This window comes from Polypterus senegalus, chromosome 15 (genome assembly GCF_016835505.1).
Source record: "Polypterus senegalus isolate Bchr_013 chromosome 15, ASM1683550v1, whole genome shotgun sequence".
NCBI classification, from domain to species: domain Eukaryota; kingdom Metazoa; phylum Chordata; class Cladistia; order Polypteriformes; family Polypteridae; genus Polypterus; species Polypterus senegalus.
In genome coordinates, this window is record NC_053168.1 from 95,772,153 (window position 1) to 95,788,311 (window position 16,159).

At 37.3% G+C, this 16,159-nt stretch overlaps 1 protein-coding gene across 49 annotated transcripts in view; it reads right to left on the minus strand.

Moving 5' to 3' along the window:
- The window catches only part of rims2a (regulating synaptic membrane exocytosis 2a), a 1,270,129-nt gene that overhangs the window by 611,762 nt on the left and 642,208 nt on the right, over window positions 1-16,159 (minus strand). For all 49 annotated transcript variants that reach the window (XM_039736790.1, XM_039736792.1, XM_039736793.1 and 46 more), the window contains one exon: window positions 1,417-2,369. In XM_039736790.1, coding sequence (XP_039592724.1) covers window positions 1,417-2,369 — 953 coding nt within the window. The remainder of the gene's footprint in view (window positions 1-1,416; window positions 2,370-16,159) is intronic.

Below are 16,159 nucleotides of genomic sequence, written 5' to 3' on the forward strand. Positions count from 1 at the left end.
CTAGCCAGGGAAAGAAACACAATCCTTTTTAAGAGGTTGAAATGAAAGTGAAAGGAAAGCAAAAATGTCCGGATTAAGACATTTTCCTTCTTTGCAAAGAAATGCTCTCATTATCACTATATAAATCATCTACAAATAACAATCAGATAAACACTGTGGCGGATGGTTGAGGCCCTTGCCCAGCCGGGATGCCTCAACGGTGGAAGGACTGTGGAAGGAAATGTGGCCAGAGCTTTACCTCCCAGAGTGTGCTAGGTGGCAGCCCCCTTGGGTTGTAGCAGTGCCTAGGACTCCCGCAGGGTCCCATGGGAGTAGGAGTTGGATACAGCCCTTTGCGGATCTGTGGGCACCATCAAGGGGTGCTGCAGCTGCTGCTGAGCCCTGGAGAGCAACTCTTCCACCACATTGGGAAGTGCTGCCGGAAGTAGGTCAACAAGCACCTGGAGCACTTCTGGGTGACTTATAAAAGGGGCCAGCAGACACTACTCCGGGAGCTAGAGTCAGGAGGAGGGACATGAAGTTTACCAGGAGGAGAGGAGGAGTAAAAAGAAAGAGAAGAAGAGATTTATATATTGTGTGCTATGCTTGGGGACTGTGTTTGGCTTGTGGGAGACATGGAAGACGTTTCCCACAAGGGAAAAGAATATAAAAAAGTTCTGTGTGTTTTGAAGTTGTGCTTCTGTGTCTGTCTGTGCCGGGTTGGAGTGGCAGTGCTCACCTTGGAGGTCCACAACACAAACAAGTTTTGAGGTGACTCAGTGTTTGTTTCTCTTTCAGCATTTGTAAAAGTAACAAAGATGGTAGTGGAATATGTGATACAAATAATAATAAAACAATTAAAGAAAACAGATGATTTTTGCATACACTTGTTATTTTGGATTATAGAAATATTGCACATTATATGAATGATAATATAACATAGCAATAAAAAATTGTAAACAAACAGATACCTGCATATATTTTTTCTCTCCCTAAATTTTTCAAACACATCATAGACTGTAAATGATTTATAATTTATTGCATATGGCATAAGAATCAATGTTACCTGTATTTAAAGGTGAACAATCATGCACCCTAAATGGCAATCTGTAGCTTTAATTATGTCAAACAGCTAATCAACAGCAAATAAAGCGAAACAATTGATGAAATTTTGAAGATGGAATTTTATTAAAATATTATTTAAATAAACACAACTTTGAAATGAATGCTTTGTCATAATATGTGAAAAAATTGTACAGATTTAAAAAATGATTAACTAGTAAAGTAAATGATTTATTATTAAACCAATTCACTCAAACTGCACATCTACCGCAAAACTCAAGGTTTTAAGAAAGCTATATTTGTGAGTAAATTCAGACACCCTGTATGCCCACATATATGACATTAACATTCAGACTGAGGCTAAAGACACCTTACCTTTCTCACTAACTGATTCACTCTCAATTTCCACATCGTCACAACTTGTATATTCTGGGGTAGTTGCCAGCTCCTCCTCAGAACTACTCAGTGAGACCTGACGCATTTTGCCTCCTTTTTTAGTTTTGTGTGGTTTTGGTGGTGGGGGCCGAATAGATTCAGACTGGTCTGAGCTAAGTGAGTCATTCCGCAACATTGTCTCCATCTTCTCTCGTTTTGTTTTCCTAACAGCCGAACTAGGGTCCAGGTGGTGTTGTTGTTTACGCATGGATTCTCCCCCTACATGCCGTAAGTCCCCAGGTCTCCCACCCAGCACAGGGCTCCGGCGTGGAGTAGGGGGACTGTGGTTAGATGTCCTTTGTCGATCATGAGGGCTAGGTCCCTGAGCTTCTCGAGTTCTTTCCACAGAACAAGAGCGTTGACTCTCAAGGGGCATTCGCCTCTCAAAAGTTGAGCGCTGCCGTGATTGATGGTCACCATGAGTCTGAGAAACCTGTGGCTCATCCACCTCTGTGTAAGCCAGTGACACATCACTATGTCTCCGCTCATGCCGGGCCCGAGAAACCTCAACATGAATGCGCATTTGCTCTTCATAAGGCTGGGGTTTGACAGGATAGCGAGCTAAGTTGGGATCACTTCGATAACGAGCCTGGTAATCTTCTTGTTGTTGCCTTTGTCTCTCATACTCACTTTGTTGACCATCTAGTTCCTCATTTATTGGGTAATCCTGTGAGTGCCTCCAACTTCGCCTGTCATGGTATTCACCACGTGCAGCATCTGAATCCTCATATATTTGTGTACTACGTTGTCCTCGTCTTTGCTCACGATCTCCGTAGTCTGATGGTGACCTGGGCATCCCGCTGTCCAATGGAACATACTGTGAATGTTCTTCTCTCTCCTCCCTTTGGTCGTATTTTTGGTTTGGATCCCTGGATGCTGAAGGGCTTCTCTTCCTGCATCACAGAGAAATTTTAAAGAAATTATTGTCAAATTTTAAGAAGTAATACATTCATAATTCTCAAACTCTTAAGGTATATTGGCTAAACATATTACATAATCACTTTTATTTTTCAGTTGGTGAGAAGATTAAGAAAAGCCTATGTGAAATTTTCTTAACATTACTACTTTCTAAATAAACTGAACTAAAAAATATGACTAAACAAATAGAATAAAACAGTAGTACATACCAAAGTGCCGTGTTAATAATATGACATATTAATACTGTAAACATTGACTATGAGGAATTCAGCAATACACTGTTTCTTGAATAAACTGTAATTTTTCTAAATTTTGTTCTGTCTTTTAGTGAATTTGACAAAAAGCTTAACATAAGCCAATGTCGATTAGAGTGCCTTGCTAATTCTGGAACATTAACCCTTCAAATTAACCCAGGATCTTGTGTCACTAGTTTAGAAAGTTCTAGGTCAGAAAATATAAAAGTAAATCTCATACTAATACAAATAATAAGCAAGATGTCTTATTTAAAGGAAGACTTGTCCGTAAACAAGCTGCATGACAAAATCAGTCCTTCAACTGTTTACAACATTAAATAATCTTGCAGTGGTTCTACTTGGCTTTACACAGAGTACAATAACGGAAATCTTTCTTTGAAATATATAAATGTGTGTGTTTTTCCTCAACAAGTAAAATGAAAAATGTAAAAGATATCTGCTCAAACTAGACTTTTTTATGCTCTGTCAGCAAATTTCAAACATTTTTATGCATTTATTGAATCTCTCATTTTAATGTTATATAAACTATTGAGAGTAAAATCAGTGAAAATGACTATACAATTGAATATTGTTGACTGCTTTAAAACAAATATATTTTGTTTTAAGTATTCGTGACAAAAAAGTGACCCACATGACCATACAAAACTTTAAAATTTTAAAAAATAAATATAACATGTTACATTTCTTTAGAAATAAACAGCCACTTAAGACTGAAAAAAGAATCACAAAATTAAATTCCAATGGAGAGAGAATCTACTGTAGGGGCTCCCTATAGGAATCTTCTTTTTTTATGAAATGATGGATTGCTTCCTAATATTCTCCACTGCTGCCAATTAGCATCTGGAAATGGGAGGACATTTCTGCGTCCTGTATTTAGTTAAGGGTGATGTTTTCACTTTAGATCTCACCAACAAAGACATTAATGAGTTTCTTCTCATTTTAGGTGAGTGTTTCCAGAAACTAGGGCAATGATTTCCTTTTTGGAAAATTTAGAAAGAAAAAAACACTTTTCAAGTTATAATGTGACAGCTTCACAATACTTTTAAGAATTTACAGAATTTCTGTGGCTGACATTTTAGTTATTGCTTTAATACTAATGCATGCATTTACATTAACCTATTGATTTACATGCTTATTTTATGATAATTTACTCTATCACAAAAGGCAAATAGTGGCAAGAATAAGCTGGAAAACTGTAACTGGAGAAAGCTGGTTAGAAAGGGCATATGTAAAATCCCTCCTTTGAACAAAAATAAAAAACATAATCTTGCTGGGTAATTCACAAAAAAATAATGCAAAATTCTTAATTCTTTGACATCATTGAAATTTCAAAGAGCCATGATTATTTTAATATATAACTGCAATTGCAAGTTTTCTAAGATTATTTCTTTCTTATATAAGTTGATTTAAAACAAGGCTTAGACTTTGTCTAATTAAATGGATATGATTGCTCTAGAACAATCAGAACACATTACACCAGTTTTGATGTCACTACACTGGTTACCTGTGTCATTCAGAATTGACTTTAAAATTCTGCTTATGGTTTATAAAGCCTTAAATAATCTCGCCCCATCTTATATATCGGAATGTCTGACGCCTTATATTCCAAATCGTAACCTCAGATCCTCAAATGAGTGTCTCCTTAGAATTCCAAGAACAAAACTTAAAAGAAGTGGTGAGGCGGCCTTCTGCTGTTATGCACCTAAAATCTGGAATAGCCTGCCAATAGGAATTCGCCAGGCTGATACAGTGGAGCACTTTAAAAAACTGCTGAAAACACATTACTTTAACATGGCCTTTTTATAACTTCATTTTAATCGTAATTTAACTTAATCCTGATACTCTGTATGTTCAATTCATCATAACAACTATTCATGGTGGCTCTAAAATCGGTACTGACCCCTACTCTCTTTTCTGTTTCTTTTTCCGGTTTCTTTGTGGTAGTGGCCTGCGCCACCTCCACCTACTCAAAGCTTCATGATGCTCCAACAATGATGGACGGATTAAAAGGAAGAAGTCTACGTGACCATCATCATCATCAAGCCCTTCCGTGAGAACCCTAAATCCAAAGAGGACTGTTTCATTTATGTTAGGTAGAATGCCCAGAGGGACTGGGTCTCATGGTCTGGAATCCCTACAGATTTTATTTTTTGTCCAGCCGTCTGGAGTTTTTTTTGTTTTTTCTGTCCCCCCTGGCCATTGAACCTTACTCTTATTCGATGTTATTGTTGATTTATTTTTTATAATTATGTCTTTCATTTTTCTATTCTTTAATATGTAAAGCACTTTGAGCTACTGTTTGTATGAAAATGTGCTATATAAATAAATGTTGTTGTTGTTGTTGTTGTTCTAGAACTACAACTTTGATGTATTTCTATGAACAACAGAAACTTGACTAAATCAATTTGACTGTTACACTTTTAGAGAATATCTGCAACAATCCCCCACTAGCAACCACATTTAGTCATATTCTAGGCATCAACTAACATCTGTCTTGCTGCCTTTTTCTATTCCTTCTATGTGGATTAAAAATTGGTATCGGGGAAAAGTGAGTTTTCCTGGTAATAAAAGTTTTACAACTAACAGTACCTAACATAATGAAAGCAATTCACTTACATTTGACAAAAACAAAATACTAGTTATCCATAATAGCTGTTTAATGAACACAGTCTAGATAAAATATAAGAAAGAACATAAAATGTAGTCTGATTGAGAAGAATCAAGGTTGCCCAATTGTCTTATGGCAAATAAAATGAATTGTAATTTAACATGGAAATGATCAAGCAAAATACCTTAATAACAGTAAGTTATAAAAAGCTATTGCTAAATTCATCAGATATAAACAATCAGTCATTACAGTATTTCACAGCATTTATTCCATACATTGTTCACATACAAATTGTATTTATCAAAAACCTTCATAACAGATTTTGTAAAAAAATTCTAATAGTAGAAAGGTAGCAATATCAACTATTATACAGATTACACTAACAAATTAGTTTCTCAAGCAATGAAAAATATTCAGTAACATTAGAATATTTAAAGTAAACTGTCTCAATCATCATAAAAAACTTGTGTAAATATTTCATTTTATTTATGTACTAGCCAAGCTACCTGTCGGAAACAGGTATAGAATAAATTTAAAACTATTTGATATCTCTAGCCCTGCATGTATCTTCAGCACCTTTCCTCTGCATTCTCAAGTGTGTTTCCTGTCTGCTTTTATCTTTGAAGGTGGCTCTCAGAGTGTGTCCTACATCTTCAATCCTCCAGTTAAGTACAGTGGAAGAGAAAGCAAGTGAAGCCAAAGCAGGGGTGGAAGGATACAGTAAAAGAAGATCTGAAGGAAAATAGTTTGTCTGGGAAGAAGGTGCAGGACCAAGCTGTATGGATAAGGTTATCAGGCACATCAACCAAACACAGAAGTAGGAAAAGATAATGAGGAAAAATCCTTCCAAGTTTCATTTCAATATTAAGTAAAGATTTTTAATTAAAAAACATAAAAATGTTAAAAGCTAATACAATAAAATTCATTGTGATAATAATACGCCAAAGACATCATAAAGGTTTGGGGCAGCCACCCATATATTGTTTATCCCAGCTGCAAAAGGGTTTGTTGTATCAGAAATACAAAGTTCATTTCACGGAGTCCAAACTAGAACTGGCTATAGTAGCCCAAGATGGAGGCTTTAAAGGTCTGGAGAGGAACTGATGTCATCAAAATGGCTGGAAGCAGAAGTGACATCAGAAAAGGGGCCCGCTTCGAAAGTGACGTCAGCAAAGGGGCCGGCTTTGGAAATTACATCAGCAAAGGGTCTGGCTTCGGAAGTGATGTCTTCTGAGGCGCCGGAACCTTGCAGGATTTCCCGGGAAAGGTCTGTAGGGAACTGAGAAAGACGGTCAGCGCACTCCGCCACCCCCTGGTCAGATGTTTCATTACGCTTACTCAGGCCCTTTAGCTGCCTCTTACTCGCACGTGTGTGACACCATCCTTATCCAACCCGCTATATCCTAACTACAGGGTCAAAGGGGTCTGCTGGAGCCAATCCCAGCTAACACAGGGCGCAAGGCAGGAAACAAACCCCGGGCAGGGCGCCAGCGTGCCACAAAATTTGTTCAAATCTTATAAGAAAAGAAGATCCTGGGATGCCTCCTCACAACAAATGAGACCACTTCAGTCCAAAGTAAAAATAAATAAAATACAGAATTGCTATGTTTATTTGATAAAACTTATACAAAGAAATAACTAATGACTGGATAAAGTACTAAAATAAACACAACATAATTAAAATACCTGCTGCCTTACTGTGTATTAGTTTCCCACTTCTCAGTTCCATAACAAATCCCTCTTGTTCACCATTACATTCTCTCTGCAAATTTCTGGCCACTTTTTCTTCCTGTCACAGAGACTTCACTATACATTGTTCTTGGTTGCTTTGTAAGAAAGAGCCTTTAAAACTAAATACTGCATTACTGCAAGGCCCAACTTTTTCTAATTTTGGTTCTGTACATTATCATAATGAATTTTAAATGAAACAATTCAGATGCAGTTGAAGTGCAGACTTTCAGCTTTAATTCAGTGGGTTGAACAAAAAGATTGCATAAAAATGTGAGGAAACTAAGATATCTTTTTTATCACAATCCCTTTATTTCAGGGGCTCAAGAGTAATTAAACAGTTGACTCAAAGGCTATTTCATGGACAAAACTCATTTTAACTGCACGATGTGTTTTGTGATCATGCAAGACACATTCATTCTTTGTACAATATACTACAGCTGTAGAATAACAGAAAAATATAAAAGATATTTTTATAAAGTGCGGTGGGCTGGCGCCCTGCCCTGGGTTTGTTTCCAGCCTTGTGCCCTGTGTTGGCTGGGATTGGCTCCAGCAGAGCTCCGTGACCCTGTAGTTAGGATATAGAAAGCTTGGATAATGGATGGAAGGATTTTTATAAAGGTATGTGCTAAAAAACACACTGCTATGGGCAGTTTTAACCGTCCTGATTTCTTATGTAAAACTACACAAGAATGTTATTGCAGATGCATTTTAAAATGCACAATGACCACTGAATAAGGACAGGAATATGCTTTCAAGAGTAGTACTTGTAAGCTAATTTGGGCCTATTGCTACTATCTCCTTTTACAGCAGGTGATGGTCTTTGGTCTGTGCTCTATTGAATAATTTCTTGTGCAAATATTTTTTGATTCTGTGCCATATTCAGTAAGCACTGAGGCAAAAGAAAGCAGAACTAAAAAGGGCAGTCCAGAGTTAATAAACGGTACAATACAGTTAAAAAAAATAACACTTTTCTGTTTGCCCATGGTCTGAATGCACACACACATAAATGATGTTTAAGCATTTCCTCAAGATCTTAAAGAAATCAACAAAATTAATCTATTTACAAATATGACATGTCCACTATTAATAAACATTTGCCATGATCAAAATTTAGAGTTTATCATGATGCTGGTGATAGAGAAAGGACATGCATTCCCTTAGATTATATAGTAAGTTAATTGGAATTCTGTATTTAAATTTAGTTAATAGTTAATCATTTTTGCCTGAAGAAGGGGGATGAGTTGCCTTGAAAGCTTGCATACTGTAATCTTTCTAGTTAGCCAATAAAAAATGTAATTTTGCTTAACTTCTCACTAAATCCATAAAGGCTAACACAGTACAAAACCCTAGTACTACATTTTAACATATAAACATTAAAATGCACAGGATGTTTTTATAACACTAAGACTTTGCCTGAAAGTTTTGATAACCGGCAGAAGTAGAGAAAAAGGGTACTTAGGTATCATTTACTGTGGTAATAATAAAATAATATATGTGTAAGATGATAAATGAGCAGCTAACACAATCTAATGTTTACTGGTAATTTACTGTAATGTTTTAATACTTGAATGCTGTCTTACAGAAATTCATCATGTCACCCATCTTTCAGATCTCTTTTTTAAACAAAAACATTTGGACAAATCTAATGAAAAACTCACCTATGACCCTGCTGTACCCATGACTTTTGTTTCCAAATATTGTATTAGAATAAGTCAAGCTAATAGCTGTTTTCTCTGATGTTTTAGTTTGTGTTCTTTGCTGCCTTCTTTGAAGGGTGCATGCATGTGTGTGTGTGTGTGTTTGTGTGTGTTTTCAGGGAGCACGTATCTTCTGTAAAATACTGCATCTACGCATTTTATGAATTGATTTCTACAATATAGTGGCATGGATGGATCAACCAGAGCCTAATATAAAAACATCCACTGTAAATCAACACTCACCTCCACTTCCACCCAAAACAAGAAAAATTACCAATTTTTAAAGTCACCAAACTGTGTAGCCTCTGAATCTTGGAAGACGTAAGGAAAATCAGAACCCACAAAAGATATGCAAAGCATATGTAAATTCCAGACAAAATGGTTTTGGACTAAAAATAGAACATTGGTCCTTATAACTGTGAGAAATAAATGTTAAAGACACTTTCACTTTGCGGCCACAACTAATGACTTACGATAACTAAGACTGAATTCATAGTTTTAATTGTTTTAAAATAAATCTGTATAAACTAAAACTGTATTGTATATAGCCAGATATTTGTGCTAGCATTAGCAGATAAAGTAAATACAAATTTGAAGTCTTCTTAAAGTAGTGGTATAAAATGCAACAAGGTGTGTTAAACATCCATGCATGCACCTGGGTTCTTCCATGCTACAGTTACATCCAGCATTATCAATGTTTTACTAATTCTCATCTCCAACATGCCTTCACCTCAGTCTTGGTAAATTTCAGAGAAGTGGAAGCACCTGCAAGGATCTGTGGCCAAAAGGTGACATCGAGCAAAATATTGAAAACTTCAAGACTCCATGACAGTAAGTGAGGTTGTTTAGTTAAATAAAAAATCATTTTGTGCAATATTATCAGGAGGTTGTCCAGATCTGACTTGCTGGGCCTGGTTGGCCAAAAATACAACAAATTCTGCAGCTGCTGGATTAAAGGCTCATATGTGAGATAGGTTTAGTGAAGTAATTTAGAATAACTTTCAGATTTCACATTCATGTGGTTCCAGAAAACCATTTGACAACTGAACAGACAGGAAATTAGACAGGCTATTACTAGCAAGGGCAGAGAAGCACAGACCTGGTAAGAGCTGGAAGAAGTATTTTGGTGAATGGTCAGACCTCGTAGATATTACCTCCTTCTCAAGAGGCAGACCAAGAACACTGGATGGTACTAGGTCAATTTATGTATCTAAAGTCATTGAAAAGCTCCACGGTGCAAAGATCCAGTGGTAGATAAGACATGGCCAGAGATTTTAAAAATCACTGGATATCGTTGGGGTATGTTGTAACACATCTCTTGCATGTTGCATGGAAGTTAGGGACAGTGCCTTGAGACTTGCGTGCTAGAGTGGTTTACCACATTTTTCAAAAGGATGATGAAATAATGTAATCAAATTATGAAAGGAACTCACTTTTTCATCTCTCTTTGAAAACTAAATACAATCTATCAATTGACCCTCGGGTTCAGGAAGATAAACGCAGATGCCTTTCTGGCAAGGAACAGTTCACCAGATACTTGTCATTGCACAGATATCTGAGGAATAATGTGAGTTTACTAATCATTTCTACATGTCCATTGTAGGAGTGAAAAACTATTGATTCTAATTTTGATGGAAGCAATATCATGGTGCACCCAATCCAGCCACAAAGGAGACACGAACCAGTGTGTTTCTTCATTCCTGTCCCAAGCCTGGATAAATGCGGAGGGTTATGTCAGGAAGGGCATCCAGTGTAAAATTTTGATAGATAAATAAAGATTTCCATACCGGATTGGAAAAAGGCCCAGGTCAACAACGGTTGCGCAGTACTGTTAGCCAACAGGGTGGTGGGGTAAATTGTGTAAATGTTGGCAGTAGAAGGAGAAGAAGAGGAGTAAGGTGTGTCTGCAGGCATGGCGAGAAGAGGAAGGTAAACAGAGTAGAAGTGAGGGTAGGAACTTTGAATGCTGGCAGTGTCATGCACATGCGATTAGGAGTCAGCTAAAAGGACCAACTGAAGGTAATTTCCACATCAGGCCAGGGGGTGGCAGGGCGCGCTAATCCTTTCTCTGTTATCTCTGCAGATCAAAAAACTGGATTCTGCCTGATTCCACTTCTGGCCCTAAAGATGTCACTTCTGGCTCTGGCCACATCACTTCCGGTTCCAGCCCTGAAGACATCACTTCTAGCTCCAGCGATATCACTTCCAGTTCTGGCCCTGAAGACATCACTTCCTGGCACACACCTTAAAACCCACACCACTTCCTGTTTCCAGTCAGTCAAATGTTGGACTCAAACCTGTGCATATCTCTGCAACTTAATTTGCATTTTGCAGCCAGGGCTCAAGCTTACGGGTGGCTGCCCCAAATCTTTTTTTATATGTCGCGGCTATTTATTTTACAGCAGTATGACTGGTAAGGGGAGAAAATTACTTGATATGATGGAGAGAAGGAAGAATGGCATATTGTGCATGTAAGAGACCAGCTAGAAGTGAAGTAATGCCAGGTGTGTTCAAATTGCTTTACTATGGTGTGGATGGGAAAAGAAATGCTGTAAGGAAAAGTATGCCAAAAGTGTTTTGGAGGTGAAGAGAGTGTCAAACAGAATGATAATTATGAAGCTGGAAATTGAAGATGTGATGATGAATGTTGTTAATGCATATGCCTCGCATGTTGGGTGTGCAATGGATGAGAAAGTAGATTTCTGGAGTGATCTGGATGAAGTGATGGACAGTGTTCACCCAAGGGAGAGAGTTTAGTGATTGGAGCAGATTTCAATGAAATATTAGTGAAGGGGACAGAGCAAACAAGTAGGTGATGGTTAGGTAAGGTGTAAAGGAGAGAAATGCTGAAGGTCAGATGGCAGTAGATTTTGCAAAAACAATGGACATGGCTGTGGTGAATACGTATTTTAAGAAGAGGGAGGAACACAGGGTGAAATAAAAAAGATTTCATGTAATGCATGAAATTTACATGTATCATTTAAGTTTCATGGTCCCCGCACCAGAATAAAGTGACATGCTTTATGCAGCTGTACCAGGTAGAAATTTTTAAGTATTTTGGTAACAAAGACCCTAAGCCATTCACATGCCCCCAAATATATTAATTTTCAGGAACCTATTGAAATACATATAGTTAGAAAGTACCTTGTGACTGCTTCTCTGATCACTCCCTGGATATTTTCAGTTATGTCACCCTAAACAAATCAGGTAGCTTTGGCTTACTGTATTCTTGTGACTAAACATAGTACAAATTTTACCTTTGCTTTTAGTTTTGTATTTGAATTAGTTGTAAACACTGTACTTCTTAATTAATAATATTTTACGTACTCAGATTGATTTTGCAAGTCACCATAGATAAAGGTACCGGCTAAGTAAAAAATAATAATTGAGGGTAGGTGCGACTATAACATTGACCAACAAATAGATTCAGTAGCGTCTTTTTTTAATAATTTCAAACATTATATCAGACTATTGTGAATATATATATATATGAACCACCACCAATTAAAGCAACATGGCGTTAAAGCTAGAAAAAAATGTGAGCCCAAAACATTGATAGGGCTTTCTATTGCGGGGCTTTAGGTTGTTAGCATTGGATCAGGGATTATTACAAAACTATAATAACCGAAACAACATGAATATGGTTTTCAGCAAGATTTCTGTATAAATAATATAAACAATGCATACATTACATGTGGTTATTTTTTACTATAAGAAATGATTATTTAACTAGTCCAATAACTGAAACAAAAATATAGTTTCGACATTTACTTGTTAAAAAATTATGAACAATAAACTTTAAAGTGTTTTGTTTTTTCTTCATAGCTATGAAAATAAATGAGGCTACAACAAAAATGAAGTAAAGAATTGCAACAAAGACTGCTGAAAGATAAAGAGTAACGAAGTAATGAAAAATATTGCAAAGTAGTTCCATTGCTTAGTAAACCCTGAAAGCACATTTCGGCCTTCTGACAGCTTTTTACAAGTCAGTGAGTTATTGTGAACAGCACCTTACAGTCCATAGTAAATGTTGAAATACATATTTTTTTGGCCACATATACTGTCTGGTATAGATGCACAGGGAGCTGTGGTGGCTGTCACTGCTGGCAATATTAATGCAAACTGAAGGGTATAAATAGATAACTTGTGCATTTGATCTGCATCATGAAATGATAGTTACTTTTTCTACTCACGCTATTTAATGTTCATTCATTACATCAAATGTCAAAGTATTGTCCATCACCCCTCATCCATCAACAAAGCCTTTATTCAATTATTTTTAATATCTCATTCTACTGCACTTGTCTTCACCAGCCTTAACCAACTTTGATTCTATAATTATGTTTCGCTATCAGAAAAGAATTGAAAAGTATGCATCTAAGTCATAAAGGGCTTTGAAAATCAAAGTCAAAAAGTAATAAGCTAAAATATCATGAAGCGAAAATCACTTGCAAAAACATTTTCAGAAAATTTCCACAAACTATGACAGGGTATTTACACGCAAAAATGATATTAATACTGAGGGAACAAATATGACACGGGCTGTAAATTGCATAACACACACAACAGCAACCTAACATCAAATCATAGCAACAAGTGCACAACAATGTACCATCCACTAAGGACAAGATAGCATTGCGGTAATATTCAAAAACATATTTATTAATAAAGCTAGACTAAAACAGGTATCTAACAAAAACTAAATAAAGAACTCTGATGTCCCTGTGAATTAAATAAAAAGAAAAAAAACTGTCTGCTTCACCAAAAATTTTTATAAAGCCCAGCTAAAAATAACAAAAACCCAGGAATCAGAACACTTGATGGTGTGAGATATGTAAACTGTGAGCAACCAAAAGACCTGGGGCCTGAATTACAAACGGCATGAACGCACAAAAATGTTATGTACGCCTGTTTTGACACTCACTTCGAGATTTATAAAAACTGAACTTACCGTATAGCCATTCACATTTTCATGGCAGCCTCCTCCATTGCGTACATAAGTTTCTGTTTGGTTTTGCAAACTGGTGGCACCCAGTTCATATCACATGGCCAAGCTATTCCAACTACCATGGCTTCTTTAGAGTTGTTAGAAGACACAGCAAATGAAGAATTAGAAGAGAGCGTGTATTTAGAGATGATGATGACTGGTTTCTAAGTTGATTTCGATTTCTAAGAGCTCTTGGAGCTGTGTGCTGAACTGGTGCCGGCTTTACAATGACACACTTTAAAGAATTGTGCTCTACCTGCTCCTTTGCAAGTTCTGTCCACTCCACTCTCAGGTTTTTAACCACAGGAGCTTTCAACGTGAACTTTCTATTTCCGGCGCCGCATCCGAGTGGCAGCCTTTCCAGCAGCTCTGTGTATGACTTTATCTTTTTACCTTTTTTTACCTTTTTTTCTATTTTTTTTTCTCTATTCACTGATCATTTCTACCACTTTCTTTTATGTGGAATCGCTCCCTGGACACTTTTTACTATTTTTACTACTTGACATGGATTTTTACACTCCGAGACTCGCCTATTCAAGTAGTTAACTTAAAGCACTGAGAAGAAATGCTCACGCTGGTGTGGTTCCTTATTTACCTGACGAGGTAAAAAGACGATATTGGGGCAGCCGACCTGGCGCAAAGATAAAAGATAAGAAAAGAGCCAGGCAACTTGAGAGAAAATGGCGTTATAAACCGTCGGTGCCTTCTGTGATCCTGGGAAATGTGAACTCACTACCAAATAAGATCGACGAATTGGCTGTGCTGGTGAAAAATATCAGAACCTACAGAGAATGCAGCTTGCTGTGTTTTACTGAAATATGGCTAACAACTACCATCCCAGATGCTAACGTGGAGCTACCCGAGTTTAGCACAGTTAGAGCGGACAGAGACGCAAGTACCTGCGGGAAGAAGAAAGGAGGGGGACTCGCGCTCTATGTCAATACAAAGTGGTGCAACTCAGGACATGTAAACATTAAAATCTCCAATTGCTGAAGGGACATCAAACTGTTGGCCGTAAGTCTGCGTCCCTATTAGAACATTAGAACAATCTAGACGAGAACAGGCCATTCAGCCCAACAAAGCTCACCAGTCCTATCCACTTATTTCCTTCAAGAAAACATCAAGTCGAGTTTTGAAAGTCCCTAACGTCTTACTGTCTACCACACTACTTGGTAGCTTATTCCAAGTGTCTATCGTTCTTTGTGTAAAGAAAAACTTCCTAATGTTTGTGCGAAATTTACCCTTAACAAGTTTCCAACTGTGTCCCCGTGTTCTTGATGAACTCATTTTAAAATACAAGTCTCGATCCACTGTACTAATTCCCTTCATAATTTTAAACACTTCAATCATGTCACCTCTTAATCTTCTTTTGCTTAAACTGTAAAGGCTCAGCTCTTTTAATCTTTCCTCATAATTCAACCCCTGTAGACCTGGAATCAGCCTAGTCGCTCTTCTCTGGACCTTTTCTAGTGCTGCTATGTCCTTTTTCTAGCATGTAGACCAAAACTGCACACAGTACTCAAGATGAGGCCTCACCAGTGCATTATAAAGGTTGAGCATAACCTCCTTGGACTTGTACTCCACAGATTGTGCTATATAACCTAACATTCTGTTAGCCTTCTTAATGGCTTCTGAACACTGTTGGGAAGTTGATAGCTTTGAGTCCACTATGACTCCTAAATCCGACCGCCCATTGTGTATTCAAACCTAATATTTTTACTTCCTATGTGTAATACTTTACATTTACTGACATTAAATTTCATCTGCCACAAATCTGCCCAAGCCTGTATGCTATCCAAGTCCTTCTGTAATGATATAACGGATTCCAAATTATCTGCTAATCCACCTATCTTGGTATCATCTGCAAACTTAACCAGCTTGTTACTTATATTCCTATCTAAATCATTTATATATATTAAAAATAGCAATGGCCCTAGCACTGACCCCTGTGGAACACCACTCTTAACATCGGCCAGTTCTGAAGCGGTTCCTCGCACCATCACCCTCTGCTTCCTGTGTTTGAGCCAATTCTGCACCCATCTAAAAACATCACCCTGAACTCCCACTTCTTTTAACTTGATGCCCAACCTCTCATGTGGCACCTTATCAAATGCTTTCTGAAAGTCCAGATAAATAATATCATAAGCTCCACTTTGATTGTATGCTTTTGTTGCAACCTCATAGAATTCCAACATGTTAGTAAAACATGACCTCCCTCTTCTGAACCCATGCTGACTGTTCAGAATAACTCCTGTCCTTGCCATGTGTTGCTCAATCTTATCCTAAATAATTCCTTCCATTAATTTTCCTGTGATGCATGTTAAGCTTACTGGCCTATAGTTGCTTGGATCTGCCCTGTCACCCTTTTTATATAATGGGATATTTGCCATTTTCCAGTCCCTTGGAATCTCTCCAGTGCACAGTGACTTCCTAAAAATATGTGTCAAGGGTTTATATATGTACTCACTAGCCTCCTTAAGAACACGAG